This window comes from Oikopleura dioica, chromosome PAR, assembly GCF_907165135.1.
Source record: "Oikopleura dioica chromosome PAR, OKI2018_I68_1.0, whole genome shotgun sequence".
NCBI classification, from domain to species: Eukaryota; Metazoa; Chordata; class Appendicularia; order Copelata; family Oikopleuridae; genus Oikopleura; species Oikopleura dioica.
In genome coordinates, this window is record NC_137293.1 from 13,943,929 (window position 1) to 13,960,499 (window position 16,571).

The 16,571-nt window shown below is 43.3% G+C and overlaps 9 protein-coding genes across 9 annotated transcripts; 1 reads left to right on the top strand and 8 right to left on the bottom strand.

The window, feature by feature from the left end:
• The first annotated feature begins 23 nt into the window (after window positions 1-23).
• LOC145701985 (uncharacterized) lies at window positions 24-1,206 on the top strand. Its single transcript, XM_081779198.1, has 5 exons — window positions 24-168; window positions 216-458; window positions 511-567; window positions 627-867; window positions 942-1,206. The coding sequence occupies exons 1-5, from the start codon at window positions 24-26 to the stop codon at window positions 1,123-1,125; spliced, it is 870 nt and encodes a 289-aa protein (XP_081635324.1). The 3' UTR covers window positions 1,126-1,206.
• LOC145702547 (RAB6-interacting golgin-like) lies at window positions 1,189-2,497 on the bottom strand. Its single transcript, XM_081779782.1, has 4 exons — window positions 2,210-2,497; window positions 1,979-2,168; window positions 1,780-1,937; window positions 1,189-1,740 (listed from the first exon to the last, which is right to left on the bottom strand). Exons 1-4 carry the CDS (start codon window positions 2,474-2,476, stop codon window positions 1,390-1,392), a joined length of 966 nt encoding a protein of 321 aa, XP_081635908.1. The 5' UTR covers window positions 2,477-2,497; the 3' UTR covers window positions 1,189-1,389.
• A 47-nt stretch (window positions 2,498-2,544) lies between these two features.
• On the bottom strand, window positions 2,545-4,140 carry LOC145702552 (E3 ubiquitin-protein ligase Zswim2-like). Its single transcript, XM_081779786.1, has 3 exons — window positions 3,961-4,140; window positions 2,919-3,921; window positions 2,545-2,876 (listed from the first exon to the last, which is right to left on the bottom strand). The coding sequence occupies exons 1-3, from the start codon at window positions 4,138-4,140 to the stop codon at window positions 2,575-2,577; spliced, it is 1,485 nt and encodes a 494-aa protein (XP_081635912.1). The 3' UTR covers window positions 2,545-2,574.
• A 45-nt stretch (window positions 4,141-4,185) lies between these two features.
• Window positions 4,186-4,912, bottom strand: LOC145702565 (peptidyl-prolyl cis-trans isomerase-like). The gene is made up of 3 exons (XM_081779802.1): window positions 4,788-4,912; window positions 4,590-4,748; window positions 4,186-4,547 (listed from the first exon to the last, which is right to left on the bottom strand). Exons 1-3 carry the CDS (start codon window positions 4,887-4,889, stop codon window positions 4,263-4,265), a joined length of 546 nt encoding a protein of 181 aa, XP_081635928.1. The 5' UTR covers window positions 4,890-4,912; the 3' UTR covers window positions 4,186-4,262.
• Window positions 4,913-4,942: 30 nt separating this feature from the next.
• On the bottom strand, window positions 4,943-6,280 carry LOC145701986 (uncharacterized). The gene is made up of 5 exons (XM_081779199.1): window positions 6,202-6,280; window positions 5,920-6,159; window positions 5,442-5,877; window positions 5,173-5,401; window positions 4,943-5,128 (listed from the first exon to the last, which is right to left on the bottom strand). Exons 1-5 carry the CDS (start codon window positions 6,278-6,280, stop codon window positions 4,943-4,945), a joined length of 1,170 nt encoding a protein of 389 aa, XP_081635325.1.
• Window positions 6,281-6,305: 25 nt separating this feature from the next.
• LOC145703449 (pachytene checkpoint protein 2 homolog) lies at window positions 6,306-7,913 on the bottom strand. Its single transcript, XM_081780809.1, has 6 exons — window positions 7,559-7,913; window positions 7,290-7,513; window positions 7,099-7,249; window positions 6,708-7,056; window positions 6,473-6,669; window positions 6,306-6,431 (listed from the first exon to the last, which is right to left on the bottom strand). Exons 1-6 carry the CDS (start codon window positions 7,908-7,910, stop codon window positions 6,406-6,408), a joined length of 1,299 nt encoding a protein of 432 aa, XP_081636935.1. The 5' UTR covers window positions 7,911-7,913; the 3' UTR covers window positions 6,306-6,405.
• Window positions 7,914-7,942: 29 nt separating this feature from the next.
• Window positions 7,943-11,958, bottom strand: LOC145703794 (WD repeat-containing protein 7-like). The gene is given in 7 exon segments (XM_081781181.1): window positions 7,943-8,237; window positions 8,279-8,379; window positions 8,425-8,603; window positions 8,646-8,728; window positions 8,770-8,927; window positions 8,972-9,406; window positions 9,409-11,958. Coding segments are annotated over 7 exon segments (3,588 nt in total). The 5' UTR covers window positions 11,936-11,958; the 3' UTR covers window positions 7,943-8,132.
• A 45-nt stretch (window positions 11,959-12,003) lies between these two features.
• Window positions 12,004-14,307, bottom strand: LOC145702531 (T-complex protein 1 subunit epsilon-like). The gene is made up of 9 exons (XM_081779763.1): window positions 14,180-14,307; window positions 13,939-14,139; window positions 13,685-13,897; window positions 13,488-13,643; window positions 13,263-13,445; window positions 13,007-13,219; window positions 12,652-12,959; window positions 12,451-12,610; window positions 12,004-12,404 (listed from the first exon to the last, which is right to left on the bottom strand). Exons 1-9 carry the CDS (start codon window positions 14,294-14,296, stop codon window positions 12,291-12,293), a joined length of 1,665 nt encoding a protein of 554 aa, XP_081635889.1. The 5' UTR covers window positions 14,297-14,307; the 3' UTR covers window positions 12,004-12,290.
• A 37-nt stretch (window positions 14,308-14,344) lies between these two features.
• LOC145702431 (protein XRP2-like) lies at window positions 14,345-16,545 on the bottom strand. Its single transcript, XM_081779655.1, has 5 exons — window positions 16,360-16,545; window positions 16,171-16,320; window positions 15,928-16,129; window positions 15,603-15,882; window positions 14,345-15,559 (listed from the first exon to the last, which is right to left on the bottom strand). Exons 1-5 carry the CDS (start codon window positions 16,512-16,514, stop codon window positions 15,315-15,317), a joined length of 1,032 nt encoding a protein of 343 aa, XP_081635781.1. The 5' UTR covers window positions 16,515-16,545; the 3' UTR covers window positions 14,345-15,314.
• Window positions 16,546-16,571: the final 26 nt, after the last annotated feature.

A 16,571-nucleotide genomic window follows, 5' to 3' on the forward strand; every position in this document is an offset into this window, starting at 1 on the left:
AATCCGACTCGTTTGGCTCACTCATGAAACAAAGGAACAATGAGAGGAATTTCAACAACATCGCTTTTTCTGTTAATTTTTCTTATGCACAAGAAATAACTGTAGTGGACAAGATCTTCTCCAGCGATGTTAATTGTGAAGCGACAGAAGGCTGCGATCCCGAAAATGGTAGTATAAGAACCACTAGCTTTTTCAATTCAATAACAATCCGATAGACCCTAAACATCCACAGAGAGTAGCAATATGTAAAGCATATGTTCCTCACGAAGAGTCCACTGACTTGACGTTTTATTTCGATGGACAACGAAGAAACAGCGCCGCTGATATGGTCTGTGAAAATAACAATAATCGAACTGTTTGCGAAGTTTCATTGACTTTGACTGAGCCAATTACCCGGGACATGCATCAATCAGAAGTAAAATGTGTCTATGCAGACGAGCGGGACGACATTGAAAGAGGTAAGGCTAACTCCGAAGACCTGGATTCACCAGCTACTAAAATTCTTTTCAGAATCGACGGCGAAATTGAATGTTCTTCATCCTCCAACAGTTTTAATGACAGGAGATCAGGAAAGGGTTACAAATTAAAAAAAATAATATCGACTAATCGTAGTAAAGCCTGACTGAAGAGAATGTTCAAAGACGAGAATGTGCTCAACTGTACTGCATCTGGGTATCCAACGCCGATAATTGGGGTCAATAGCTTGGTTCAAAAGGAAATCTCCAAAAGCTACAAAGGCGAGAGTTTGGATGTTACGGACGGAATCGCAATCATCCCTAAAGAAACAAAATGGGATCAAGTGATTGTCTGCTACGCTCAGAATGGAATTAACGCAGTTGCCGAAAAAAGAAAAGAATCTATCGTCAGGTTTGTTCAACAACACCTACCCTGCTAATAGCTCAATGTCCTTTCTCATAAGGAACTTCATTTTCTTTATTTAGCGCGACATATTCGGATCTCTTCCTGCCTCACTTTTTCGTAAGATACATGCTCATCATGTATTTTTTCTTCTTCGGTGCAAGTGCTATCATCCTGATTTACTGCTACTACGAAATGCAACGCCCTGATAAACGATTCGGCACTGTCGCACGAGGCGGACTAAGTACCAAACCTCTGATCAACTAACATGCAAATAAACTATCAAAAATACGCTCAAATGATTTCTGGGTATAATTTGAGCACTGTGAATCAACAGATTATATATATTTAAAGGAAGGCACAGAAAAGAAACAGAAATTTAAACCGTGAATATGCTGTTTGATATTCAAGGGAGGATTGAAAGAAGAAGGTGTATATTGCAGAAATCCCATATAAAGGCGAAGGTGTCAAGTTTTAAAGGAAAGCGTAATTGTTAACTTAAAGGAGATAGTAAAATCGATTCGATAGTGTTTAGCTCGATGGAGTTTCAGCAGCAGGCTTTGATAGGTCTTGAGCAGGTTGATCTCTTGAGATTTCTTGAGGCGTCGGAGAGGCAGCAGGTGCCGCCTCTTCAGTGTTTTCAGAAGGTGCTTCAGTGCTCTGTGAATTTTTCTCAGCTTCTTCAGCTGCTTTTTTCTTTGCTTCAGCGATTGCGTTTTCCTTCGCCTCTTGTTCCAGTCGGAGTTTCTCCGCAGCTTCTGCCTCTCGTTTCGCCACGATTTCTGGGTCCATGCTCAGCTTGAATGTCAACTCTTCGAGCTTTTTCTGTTTTCGCTCTTCGTTCATCTGGATCAGATCCATGAGATGCTCGGTCAGGTTGTCCTTCAATAATGATTTGACTGACTCCCAATTTTCCACTACCTTTGTCTCAGTTTTTTGCTGGAGATCGAACTTAGCATCGACGTACTCTTTCTCTGCTGTTTGAAATCGACGATTTGCTTCGCTAAACTCTACGCAAGCCTTGTCGATTTGATCGCGGATTACGGCAACGTCCGCATTAAGTAGGTTATCCAATTTAACTAAATTCAAATTTCGAAAACGAAAGCATATTGAATCATACCTAATTCATCCTGAATCGTCGCGAGCATTTTGCTTTCCAATGCAGCTTTCTTTTGCCGAGAGATGACTTCTTGAGCTAGAGCGGCTCTTCGCCTTTTATTCTTCTCCTCCATCTCTTTTTGAATCTTCTCGACTTCTTGGATCTCCATCTTTTTCTTTTGCTCGGCAACTTCTTCTTCAATAAAATCCGGCTAAATTCAATCAAAAACAGTCAGCTGATTCGCAAACTTACCACTTCAGGTTGATTTGATGAGGTGTCAACTTTGTTCACTTGGATCTCTTCTTTGGGTTCCAGTTTAGCTGGTTCAGCGTTTGTACTAGTAGGGAGGAGGGCTTCATCAGGTAATTTTTTCGGCGGTTTTGGCTTTGAGGTCTTTTTAGCGGCGAGTGCCTTTTTCGGCGATTTCGACGAGGCTGGTTTAGCTTTGGTCGCTGTTGAATCGCCGCCACTTCGGAGGTGGCGAAGTTCTGCGTCCGAAAACCCACCCCAATCTGACATTCTAAAAAGAGCGATTCAATCTTTTCTACGAAAATATAATTTATAAAATATAAAGAAAAATAAGAGAGCAAGCATCAATGGGCACTTTGGGTAAATACTTAAAGTCGCATATTGCGAACACGGAAATTTATCAAGGGAATCGGGTTGATTTCCTCGATATCGTCGGTAAGCAACTGCGAAGAGGATCCAGCGACACGAATAGGTGTTGTAACGAGCAGATCCGACATGTTTGGCGAGATCAAGTTTGCTTCTGATTTTCTTCGTCGTTCCAGAAGCTTAGCAGCTGGCCGACGTGGAGCGAAGGCAGAGCGTTGTCGGGTCTCAAGAATGTCGATATTGGTTTTTGTTCTTCTGGGCTTCTTTTGTCGTAGTCTGATCTTCTTGCCATCAATTGGACACTCTGAAAGAATAATCAGATAAAATTGCGTCTTATAATAAAAACCTGTATGATTTTGACACCAAGTATCGATACAATCACGGTGAAAGTAGTGACTACAAGAGTCCAATCGTTTGACATAATGCGCCGGGTCGAACGCTTGTAAACATATTCGACACTGCATACCATCTTTTAGTAGCCGCTGATTAGCACCCACTTTGTGGCAAGGCAGTAAGTTCAAAACATGATCTGGAACCCCAGGTCTATCAGGAGAAGCGGGTCGGTCTAGCTCAAGGAGTCGTTCGTAGTCTTCTTCTTGGATTTCGCGGCCTTGGAGCTCAAGCGTTAGTTGGTGATTCGCCAAGTTTCGTTTTGCTGGTTTTAGACTTTGTCCCGGTCGCTCACGGACATTGAATCGAACATGTGGCCTTGCTCCATTACGATAGCATTGACCGCATAAATTCACAGCATCTCCGATTCCTATGTAGAGTTTTCCCTTTATCGGCGTCATCGAACAATCGGCACAAACGCTGCCGCTATGAATGACATCCTTGTGCTTTTTCCTCTCCCAAGTGTTGGTGAATTCACGCCGTAGCTGCTCTTTTGGTGCAAATGTTTGCCTGCAATAAGGGCATTGAATGTCACCACCATCGCCGCGTTGCATTGTGTCTTGATGCTCGGCCCAGACCTTCATACACCGAATATGAGCAGCGTTATTGCAGCATCGACACCAAGTGATAGGCATGCGGACTTCAAGAAGCTCTTCTTGGCAAATAGGGCAAACATCGTCAGCATTGAGTGCTCTTCCAGGAGTAGGGCCACTTTCAGGTGGTTGTTCAGAATCGCCAGATTGCTCCACCGGCTTCGTTTCTTTTCGAGCATGATCCCCGCGGAGAAGCTCATCGAATTCGCGGGGGACAAAGCCTCCTTGCCAGATCAGTGGATTTGTTTTAGCCATTCGAAAGCGCTTCAGCAGCACCCAGCAAATATGCTTGCAGATAGTGCGCTCGCGCTTGAAAGCTATACAACTGCAACTATGAATTGCGCCAAGAGTGACTTTATAGACTCGCTAAAATCATTGATAAACAGGGTTTATACGGTAGCATACCTTCGCGCTTGAACCTCCGTTTCCGTCAGCTTGCTGCTCTCGTACAGATGAGCCGTCTTTCAAAGTGAAAGAGGTTGGGCCATGAGTTCTTAGGATAAAAAATGAACTTTGGTCCGCCCTTTGTAATGCCGCCTTCGTGATATCCGAGGGCGACGAAACCCATCCCACTGCTCGAGACATGTCTAAATCAGAATGATTTACATGGCAATCTTCGTGAAATTCAAGTTTTGAGTGGTAATTTATTCTAAAGTCGTCAGGCAGATGGCCAGCGAAGGCAATTTCGAACAACAGAAATAAATAATTTAGTCAAGTTCGTCTTCCTTGAGCTCGCCACAGTCGGCAATAGTGAAGTTCGCTCTAGGTCGGCCACTTTGGCTGCCGTACTTATTCATGATATCAACGATTTCTTTGCCATCGACAACTTCACCAAAGACGGTATGCTTGCCGTCTAGCCATGGGCAGGGAATAAAAGTGATGAAGAACTGCGAGCCGTTAGTGTTAGGACCGGCATTGGCCATCGAAAGGAGGTAGGGCTGCTCGTGCCGGATGTTAAAGTTTTCGTCGGCAAAGGTTCGGCCGTAGATACTCTTGAATCAACTATAAGAGCAAGCATGTTATTGTTTGGGTACCTTTCCGCCAGTGCCATTGCCAGCAGTAAAGTCCCCGCCCTGAGCCATAAAGTCGTTGATTATTCTGTGGAAGCTGGATCCTTTGTATCCAAAGCCAGCTTCTCCAGTACACAGCTGACGGAAATTCTCGGCAGTTTTTGGCACAACATCATCATAAAGCTACTCAATATATAAGAAATAGAATCGACTATCAAAAACCTTGAAGGTGATACGCTGGGTACCTTCTCCACCAGCGTTGATGTCAAAGAAGACTTTGGTAGAGGCAAATCGGTTGATCAATGATCGAGAGCTTCGCAACATGATCAAGTCTAAAAGAAAATAATAAGAGGAGTGATGTTTATTTATTATTATGTTTACGAAGACCTTGAAAGTAACAGTGAAAGAATTACAGCTAAGATAGCGACCAAGAGCGCCATTATTATATTTTTGTTGGGCGAGTTGTTACTCGAGGGGTTGCTATTAGAAATTTTAGTTGATGATTGTTCTTCATCGCGAAGTCTGTCTATATCGGTCGTATTTTTTACTTCTGGTTCCGCATACTAAAAAGAAACATAATAAAAGATAAAGATTCTCGAGCACTAACCTCGAAGGGTTCCGTGGATTCTGATATGTTGAAGATAAACTCGAGGTCGTCGCCTGCTTTTGTTTGAAAATTCTCGTACAACGAGATTGGAAAGCCACCATTGATTGATGTGAATACTCGTCTAGCCAGTATTCCATTTGTCATAAGAGGGTTGTCTTCATCAAGCTCTAGGATGAGATCCTCGGTGAAAATCTCAAATCTTTTCGATAACGAGCGCTGTACATCCATTCTAGTTGAGTTTTAGGAGTGAAGATAAAACGAAGGATTACCTGATTAGTTCTTTCAAATCACTTATGGAAGATTTTCTAGTGATAGCAGCTCTTACTGCAATAGAGATTTGTAAATTCATAGAGGGACTATCGGCTAATTGAATCGGCGCATCATGACCTTCATGATAGATATCAGCCATCAGAAATTCAGGAACTGTTGACGCATTTTTTGGAATAACAAGCTCGCCATTTTCGCTGAATCTATTATTGACGAAGAGTTCGAAACTGGATAATTTTTCGACTGCGAAGTTCGTTATTTGCTTCCCGACTTCTGAGGCGTAGAGTTTTTGCGATTTGGAAAGGATGGGAAGTGAAAATTGAAAGGATGCTTGGGAGCGGATCTGTGTCAGGGGGAATTTTGATGAAGACACAGTCTTTACTTCTACTTTTTGAACATCTCCAGAGTCTCGAATACGTTTGGCCCGAATACTTCCATCTAAAATGCCGGGTTATTTTTAATAGACTACAGATTTTTTACCTTCGATGTACGCAAAGATGGTCTCGTTTGCTATATGTCCCTCCCGTCTTAATTTCTTCGTACTTTTTAGCCAGTCACTATTTTCTTTCTCATCAACAAAGAAGCCTCCAAGAACGTTTATTCCACCGCTTAGCCGAGCGATGACTTCTCTTGTGTGATTGTAAATATGCTCATACAAGGCACACTCAGATTCTTTATCTTGAGAAGGAGTTTCCACAAAATTTTGTATTAACAATTTTCCTAGAGAGAAATAACCAGATTGTTTTTAATTGTTATTATTACCAGGCGAATACAGGGCGCCTACAATAAGACCATTTCCATTCGATGGAAGAGACAGATTGCTCGGAAGCAAAAGGTCCATTCTTAATGAAAAAATATGTATATTGGGAATCGTGATATGCCTTTTATTTGAACTTGATGGCACGTGGCAGTTGTAATGTGAAAAGTTGATAAAGGGAATGTGAAAAGTAAAACGTAGGTGATCGGCTAGGCTTCCATCTTCGTGTTTTCATCTAAATAAATAGTGATTGAAAGAAAATAGAGTTATTTTTACCAGAAAGATGCCTTCTCTCAACCTTGTCGCTTTCGATGGCTTTTTGGACAGCGTTAAGATAGTTGTCAAGAGTGACCTGTTGAGCTCCAGCGCAGTACTTCATCAAGGCCAGGAATGGTATCTTTCGAAGCGTGCGTCCGCTGATTCCTTGAGCACTGTCGGCGATCGCAATAAGGCTTCTCTCGCAGTCAGTTGGACTTAAAAAATATTCACCGAGCATGAAAACCGCTCTTACTTTGGCAGGTCGTATCCTTCTGATCGTAAGGAATATTTGCCTGTAATCATGCCTTTATGATATAACTCGTTGAACGCAGACTCGAGGATAGTGTAGATAGCTTTGGGCTCTGGTGGTCCAACGAAAATCTTCATGTCGGCGCGATCGATGAATGCCAGATCAATTTTGCCAGTGATGTTCGATGTGCAAACAACAAGAACGTTCGGGTACTTTTTCAGCGAGTCCAGTTGCGTGAGAACAGCGTTGACTACTCTTACGGCATCTGCTGGCTCATTCGCGGAACCCGATCTAGCAGAGGTTAAGCTCTCTACTTCGTCGATGAGGATGATTGTCATGATCGACTTGTCATCTTAAAAATAGTTGTAGTCGTGATCTGAAAGCGTCAACTTACCCGCATAGTCTCTTATTTTAGAAAACATTTTCTGAACAAGTTTGCCTGACTCCGAAAACCACTTTGAGAAGAGAGAATGTGAGTTGATTTCCACAAGTGCCGTATTTTGATAGCCGCCTATTTGTCGAATCGCTAATTTTTGAGCAAATGCCTGGAAAAATGATTCTTTTTGAACATTTAAATGTTTCTACCTGAGCGATGGAAGTCTTTCCAGTGCCAGGAGGGCCATGAAAAAGAATGACTTTGTTCCAGCTAATGAGCGTGTTGCTGACTCCTAGTTGCGATAGCCGAAAAGATGTTTCCGCGAATTGAATGAGATCGGTTTTGAGCGGTGATGAGTAGTGCAGCGACTCCCACAGTCCGTAAAAGGCCTTGTTCGGTAACATCCATGTCTGGCAAGCAGCGATTTCGCCATCTTTAGAAGATAAATTAGTTTTGAAATAAGGCGAGAGTATGTTACCTTCTTCCTCATCGATGTGCTCTTCTTCTCCCTCAGCTTTGTCCATGGTGTACAAATAGAACTTCCCGAGGGCAGTATTAGGAATATCACTGTACTTTTCGCTCTCTTCGCAAATCATAACCTCAGAAACGCACTCTTCCACGACGTTCAACGCTTCCAGCAGATCTTTCGTCTCAGTTTCGTCCATAATCTCGTTAATCGCCTTCATGATCTTTTCCTTGTCTTGTTTCGGAATTAAGCTTTTAACTCCATCGTCGAATAGTTCGAAAATGCTCCGAAGACTCTCCTCTATTTCTGTCATTTGATATTTTGCGTTGCTTTTTAGCCTGACCTCGTAATTGATTTGCACCATTTTTATACTAAACAAGAGATCTTAGCTATAAGTTAAATAAATATGGTACGAGAGGATTCCTCTCGATTCAGTTTATTGCACATGCAGTAACTTCGATAAACAGTACAATCTAGTGGATTGACAGACAGAACGAGCAGATAGCGAGTTGAAGAAGCAATGAAGAAATCAGGATGATATAAAGTACACAAGTATAAATAAATGAAACGTCCTTGAATATAATTTCTATATCGTAAAGCGATATTCTGAGCCGTCCGAATTCAGCAGAACTGCGACTTCTTTATTGACCCAGACGAGCTTCGGGTTTTCCGAAATATTGCTCGACGAAACCTACAAAATTATTGTAACAAGAAATTTGAGACACACCATACTCTCAGCGGCACAGTTCCAACAGATTTGACGCATTTCACATGCGAAGTAACCATTCCAAAAATAGACGATACCATCACCCAGAAACTCAATTGATTTTCAACTAGAATAAATGATTTACAACGATGCAAATAATCTTCTAACAGACCATTTGAATACGTAGCCAAGTATTTTCCATCCGGTGAAAAGCAAAGCGCAGATACTGCGCCTCGATGAGCGGAAACCACCTGACTTTTCAGAGTCTTCAAGTCATAAACAATTATCTGCCCATTCTTCGTCCCAGCCGCTATTCTTCTGGTGTTATTGCAGAATGACAGCATATGGAATCTAACAGCAATTTATAACAAATAAGGGGCAATATCAATGTACCTTTGCAGTGGAGGAAAAGCGTCAGATAACCTCGTTTTCTTGAATGCTTGAGAGTCCAAGCAAAACAGAACGATGTCGACAACCTATAAAATATTAGACTTCTCAATTTTGTCGTTATAAGTACCTCAGATATAAGCAGAGACAGCTCGTTGGGCAGCATTTCTGCCAAAAACTCTATTATCCGTAACACTTCATTTTTCGCTTTGACAAGCGTCGACTGCTGAAATTTCTGGGAGGTAGCTGGATTCGCGATTGCGGCTGTATGGCGGGCTACTTCTCGTCCTACAAACAGACATGTTTTATCAGTTATTTATGCATTGCGTTACCTATTGTCGTGATGAAGACGCTGGGTTTTGATCGGGCGATTTGACAGAGAGCTCTATGCGAAGCGCGGCAGAGCTCCGCGCTTGGCGAAACCATCACCTTCTTGTTAAATAGTGGCTCCACCATTTCATAGTTGATCGTCATTTCCATAAGAGCCAAGAGAACAGTTGCAGGCTCAACGAAAGGCTCCCAGATATGGAAGCCACGACCAAGAAGTTCAACAGCAGTCCTCTTTGAAATTGAGTTATCGTTGGCATCCAGAAGAGAAAGCAGCTTCTGAGCAATGATTCGTGTTGTTGATTGACCGAGGCAGTTGAGTTCAGCACCGAGCACGCCTAGGATGACAACGGCAGTATTACTTGCTTGCATGTTGGATGATGAAAGTTGATTGAGAAAGTGTTGGATAATGCGTCCACGTGTCTTTTCGTCATTACGTCTTAGTTGATCAAGAAGAAGGCTTTGTCCCGTTTCGCGAATTTCTTGCACACGATCAGACCAGCGAATCGCCAGTGTTTCCAGAGCAGGGGAGTGTACTTTTCTAATAGATCGCTTAGCAAGGCGCAGTGGAGAGTGACTAGTCCAGACCAACACTGTCTACCATCACCGAGGAATTCTTCGGACAAATTCATCAAACTGTTGCAAAGAGAACCAATCGACATGAGATGGAGATTCGTCAAGTCTTTTGAAATGTTCCAGTGCTCGTTAAAATTGTCTGGTTCTTCAGGGAAAAAGAAAACACAGCAGCTCTGACGACGGACTCCAAAGATCAGTGACTTTTTCGGTCGGGCAAAGGATATCATCGTCACTAGAAGCTCATCAAGAGATGGCTGAAGTCCCCATGCATGCAAGGTCATGATAAGAATACGTCCGAATGCTAGCGATTGAGGTCCCAAGATGGCACTTTCAGAAGTATCTAGTGATGGCGCGCTTGATAAGGAAAGTTTCGATGGCGATGTAGCTTGTTGTTGAGGAGACTTTGGTGAGGTCGGAGTTGCTGGAGATTGGCGACCTGAGCGCGATTCTCTTATTTTTGACTGGACGCTAGAAAATAACTGCATTCCTGTTGTCTTGAGAGTATTGGTTAAATTTGGCTGTGATTTGTCTTCAGAGGCTTGACGCGATGGCATTTTCTTGTTACTTGTTTGATTAAGTCGATAGTGCTGGATGATATTTTGAACCATTTTTTCGACATCGAAGTGAAATGATAAACACTTGAGAATTGGTGGAGAATCAAGCTGATCAAGAAACATTGGTTGGACAAAAATAAGCTGCTGCCTCCTTGCCGGAGGTTTATCATGGGGATATAGCTCAGCTGTTGACTGAATTTCATTCGCTTGAGAGGAAGAAGTTTCCCGTTCAAGAGCCATCGAATATGCATCCCATGTCTTGCATGATCCGTCTTCACGAGTGACAATAAGGTACCCATCATTTGTCCAAGCGACATCAATTATCGCTTGACCAAAGCCAGGATCTGAAAGAAGACATTGGTGCGTCTTCGGATGCAATACGCAGATTCCGCCATCGACATCGATCGAAACGGCCGTGCCAGCTGATTTGCCGACTTTTATCGGGGAAATTGTGAGACTCAGCAGTGGAGCCATGTGATTGTGGAATTCTACTAACTTTTGTTTATGTGTTAGCGACCATGCTGAGACAGAGAAGTCGGCGCTACCAACAAAAAAGACATCGTCGTCATATGAAGCGGTGTTATGCTGGTATGGGTACATGAGACAAGTGATCTCGGCGTAATTGGCTACTGCAGATGTAAAGACATCTACGTCTTCGTTAATATCAAAAACACATTTTGCAAAAGAAGGAATTGCAGGAGCGATAACAAGATGTCCATCAGAACGACCAAATATGAGGGTATCCTTTTCTTCAACAAAGCAAACCGCAGTGATGTAGGAGTCATTCGTGCAAAATACATCAAGTTCGCCTTCAACTCCACTGCAAGAAGCAGTTTTAGCTATCTCAATTAGTGAATCTTCCTGCGCTACATATGTAGAGATCTCAAGAGAAGGAGCAATTGAATGAAGACGTTTTCCAGAAAGTTGAAAGTTCGAGTGCAGGGGAGCAGACGTTCGCCAAATGAGCTGCGGAGATTGGTCATCCGCACTTTGAGGCTTAAGGTTCGCTGTTGTGTAGATCGTGAAATATGACAAGTTCAGAGCTTTGTTCTCCGACACGATGGCGAAGTTTGAACTTCCTTGAAGGAAAAATCCATCGACGAGGCAATCGCTATCAATCGACTGATAAGATATGCTTGAAAAATCCGATGAGTCCAAGATATAGAAGGACTTCTTACAGACGACAAGGGCGTATTCGCTCCTTAATTTCAGAACAATCGGATGCTCGCATGATCGGATTTGCTTCGACTCTTCCTCCCAAAGTGGCTCTTCTAGCGATTGTTGATGCTCTGTTGAGACGCGCCATACTTTCAAAGTTCCACCTGCTGTTATGCCGAGCAAAACTGATAGATCGGGGACATTTATTGAGACCGCGCAAGTTATCCAGTCCGGGTACAAACGGCAGCCAAGTGAGAACTCGCGCTTTCCAGTTTTTGTGCTGAAAACAAGGACTTCACTGAGTTCGCCGAAAGCAGCTATTAATGTTTCAGAGAGAGTAACAAGACCTCCAAGACGATCAGACGCTTGAATTGAGAATACTACGCGGCCAGAAGGAACATGCCAAAACTGAATCAACCCGGAGAGGGAAAGCGTTGCTAGATGATTCTTCCCGTAAGATGATGTGCTCACTATCGGAGATGCATCAGAGTCCTGTATTAGGACGCTTTTGTGGATGATGTTCTGATCGGAAACCTTCCAAATGAAGATCTGGCCGCTCTCAAAGGTAGCATAAATCCAGTACTCGACATTGTCAAGGTTGGACTCGATTCGACCGAAGCAGGTACATTTACAGTTGACATTCCGACCTGACCACAGTCCGATTGGAACTGTCAACACCATAGCCGCATGTTTTTTCTGAACTAAACCTGATCATGCTTCTGGGAAAAATCGAGAAAGACACTGGGGGGTTCTTTTATCAAATAAAACATGTATTGAAAGTATAGGTGAAAGACACAGGAAGTATGAACTATAATGGTGGTATTTTCAGTTGCTAAAATCGGTCAGTTTTGTTCTTTCCGAAGTGTAAAATAATCGTTGACTTGGCGGAATAAAATAAAAACAAATATGTGGTGCTCAGCTTCAAGCATTCAAAAAACAAGGTTTGAAGAGAGTGAGGTTGTGACACTGATCTCAGGAATAATTGATCCTAAAAAGGCTAAAATACTAGATAGGGATACAGTAGTTTGTCTGTGAATTATTGAGCGCCGACCGTTCTGACGTCGTCGATTTTTAAGATCATTCGAACGAGCTGTGTTGCTAGCGAGAGCTGCTGTTTCTTTCCAACGAGGGTCTCCACAACATTTTGGACCTTGAAAAATAGTTAGTATCGCCAAAACATCCATTTTCGATGGTACCTTCATATCTCGATCTCCGGTATAAAGAGCATCAACACCAAGTCGGGGGTTTCCAGTGGTCTTTTGGTCAGATCGGAGATCAGTCAAAGTCTCAACTGGATTCAAACCGGAGTTCTCAGCCAAGGCCATGGGTACGCTTTCAAGAGCTGAAGCGAATGCTCTAAAAATAATTATCGGGTGATGAGAACTTATCAGACTCACCGCATGCCCCACTGGTCGAGTCCAGAAGTATTGTCAGCTTCTTCAGCAACATCAAGAGCACAAGCAACTTCAGGAGCGCCACCACCGTAGACGATTCTTGAATCTCGGATGAGATTTCGGACGACGCAGATAGCGTCGTGGAGGGATCGCTCGGCCTCGGCAATGACCATTCTGTTGGAGCCTCGGATGAAAACTGTGACAGCCTTGCTGTTCTTGCACTGTTCGACGACCAACATTCGCTCTTTAGTGGTACCAAGGTCGATTTCTCGGACGATACCAGCTTCGCCGAGTTTCTCTTTGGTGAGCTCCTTTAGGAAAATGCGCTTGGTTCAAGATTGATATCAACGAAGAGTACCTGGAATCGGGGGACGATACGACCGCCAGTGGCGATAGCGATAAGCTCAATTTCGGGACCACCGACCCATCGGACAGCTGGTAAGTTATTCTGGAGGAGGAGATGGTTGGCTTCGTCGTCGAAACCCCACTGGCAAATGGCGAGGTTAGCTCCAGTATCCTTCACTTGTTTGATCATTTCCTCGAATTTTTCCCGCTCGTAAGTTTGTAATTGCTAAGAATAATGCTAGGGATAGTTTTAAGGAAAAAGATCTCACTTTGTAGTCTTCTACACAGGTGACATCAAGCTTGTGGTTCGTCTTTGGCTTTGGAGGTTCGAATGGGCAAGTCAAAATTGCGAGTTTAGCGTTTTCAACTTGCTTGGGCATCTGAGGGTGACTAAAGTCCTTGTCGATGACAACGCCCTTGATCAACTGAGTATCATCGAGCTTTCCTCCGACCTAGAAATATGGCTTGAAAAGAGCCAGTAAGTAAAGATGTACCTTGGTGAGCATTTTGATGAGTTCAAAGTTAACATCTTTCTTTTCGAAATCAGCGACGGCAAGAACGGACTCAACAGCGATGTCGGCGAACTGATCATGGCATCGGTTGACAATTTTAGAGCCAAGAGTAGTTCTGGCTGTTCGCTTGAGCATATCCTAAAACAATCTAAACGACTGTTTGCTTTGTTGTCTTTTACCTTGTCAGAGATAGGAAAATCCTCGGCAATTCTGTCGAGAGTTTTGAGGGCAACTTGACAGGCCTTATCATAACCATCAGCAATTCGGATAGGGTGAATTCCTCTGTCCAAGAGTGGCTCGGCTTGTTCCAAAAGAGCACCAGCGAGGACGACGACGCCAGTGGTGCCATCACCAATCTCATCATCTTGAGATTTGGACAGTTCGACGAGGAGCTAAAATGTAAAAAAAAACGGAAGGTTATTAATTCCTCTACCTTGGCAACGTTATGCTGGACATCCATCTTGTCAAGAATGGTGGCACCGTCGTTAGTGGTCGTGACTTCACCGTCTGGAGAGACCATGATTTTATCCATACCGTTGGGTCCGAGAGAAGTTCTCAGAGTAGAGCTGACAGCCTTGGCGGCAAGAATGTGAGCTTTGATAGCTTCGACTCCGGTGACTCGGTTTTGTTGCTCCTAATCAATGAAAAACTCGTGCTACAAGGAAGAAGTTTACCTGGTCACGCATGACAAGAAACGGCCTGCCATACTCGTCAACTGCGATTCCGACGTTTCCAGGAAGCTGTGGCATTCCACCGGCGCCCATGGGCATCTGCATACCTGGCTGCATCATTTTCTAAAAATTCAACTATCAGAATCTGATCTCATCGGTCATCGAAAATAAAGGGATGTCTATCTGTTCTAGAGACTATGTACAAAATTAGTTAGCAGAGAAGTTTTTCAGCGACAAAGTTGATTTCATCTCGCTCGATGTGAGTTAAATCTGGCTGCCAGCGGTCAAAAATAAGAACAGTTCTAGAGAAGATCCCCTTCTTTAGCATGCCCGGTTTCGGCCTAAATCTGACCAAGTGTGCGTAACTGTCATCGAGGTCGAAAGCGGTTTTCCAAGTCATGGAATGTCCACCGGCGAGAATTTCGACATTATCGATGATCTCTTCGTCGATCTCGATTGGAATGTGCACCCTGGACTTTGCAGTCGTACAGCCAAAATGAATAGCAATTAGCTCTTCATCTTCTTCACCGATTTTCGAGAGGTCAACAGTCAACTTCGAAAACGAAGCGTTGAAAAGAATATTTGACGGGACGAATTCTGCCAAATGACTGACCAAAGATCCATCGAAATTTTCTGCGCACTGTCCTTGGTCAATAATCTTCGCAATTTTCCATGACCCGGCCGATTTTTCAACTTCATTCCATACCAAAGTGCTCTCCATCTCTTTATACTTCATGTAGTAGAAATCCTGATGCGGTATGTCCAATTTATTGACTGGACGAGACTTGATTCCAGGAATGTCAAGGATCGTTCCATATTGAAGAAATCCCCACATGCCGTTAGGATTTGCCTCCCAGAGCCGGGACTTTTTCGCCGCTTTGAAATTGAACCAGTGAAAGAACAAGAGAGCGAGTCGGATTTCGTATTGAAGAGGGCGGCGACCACAGCGAGCGCAATCCTTGCTTCCGCACATAGAACTGTATCTAACTCTATAGCGCCAATTGCTCACAAATTTGATGATTTTGAAAAGCCAGTAAAGCAGGTCAATCATTCTATATGGAGAAATTGGATTAGGTTTGTCTGGATAGTTGATCATGGATTTTACAAAAATAAATTTCACATTTAAAAAAGTTAAAAATCATAGATTGTGATTGCCGAAGGCAGAAGTATTGAAGAAGTTGTCATATTCGGTGCGTGCTTCGTCCCCAAAAGCGAAAAATGAGCAGCCAGGCTCGGCCTCGCTGGAGATTTCAGTGGCGAGTAATTGGCCCTCGAAAATGAGGATGACGATTTGTGAGCCTTCCGAGAGTTGGAGAGACTTTTGGGCTCGGGTTGGCAGACTCAGGGGAGACAATTTTCCGGCGGTGCTTCTTATTAGTTTTGCTGGGAAGGGATAATTCTTTGAAGTAAAATAAATAACACTTACCCTTTTTAAGAGTCCCCGTGACTCTGTAGTAACAGTTCGTTGCGAGATCTTCTGATTTCTCTCCAGCGAAAAGCGCAAAAACCATCTCGTCTTTAACTTCGGCAGCAGAAGGATATGGATACGCAACTTGAGGGAAAATCGTTCTCTCCAGCGAGAGTCGAGGCGAAGAGTCAAAAGTATCATTAAACTCGTCGAAAACATCTTTGAGCGCGATTTCGACGTCCGTTCCGGGCGCCCAGTTCGGCTCCCCTGCATGGTCCACTGGGCCGAAGTCATGAATCTTAAATGAAAATTCTAGCGAAACAAAACCATGATTTCGACTTACATCTGCCCAGTTGTTCAAAAACTTCGAACGGCCGAAGTCAGAGACGATTTCTTCGATGCTCTCGAAGTCGATCGGGAGTGGATAAGTGGTCACTTTTTGAGTTGTTTCGATTACTGGTTGAGTGGGGCAATGAAGATAGAGACGCATTGAGCGACAATCGCGAGTTCGAAGCTGCCCGCAAATTGTGACCAATTCTACGTTGCTAAAACATGTTACAATCGCCTACTTCGGAGGTAAAGATACCTGGAGTCGCGGATATAGACAGAACCTGAGGCAAAAGTAATAATTTTCATGTCTTGGCAGTTGTCAATCGTAACTTCTTTACACAGACCATTGAGAAAGATGATACAGGACTTGCAGTTTTCTATCGTCATCGGTAGATCTTTTACATCGCTAAGAAAAAGATAGACAATCGTCGTATACTAAACTTACTTTCTGCAAACTGAATTTTCGATATTTTCGACATCTCTAACGTAGAACTTCGACTTGTCCTCCTTTTTCCTTTTGTCCCAAGAATACTCTTTCGGGGCTTCCTCAACCTGCTCTTCCTCGACCGGTTGGCCTTTTTTTGAAAACCAGCAACCCATATTTTAGCCGATCGGAACACTAGCTACCTCTCATCTGAATTATTTCAAATATTATTG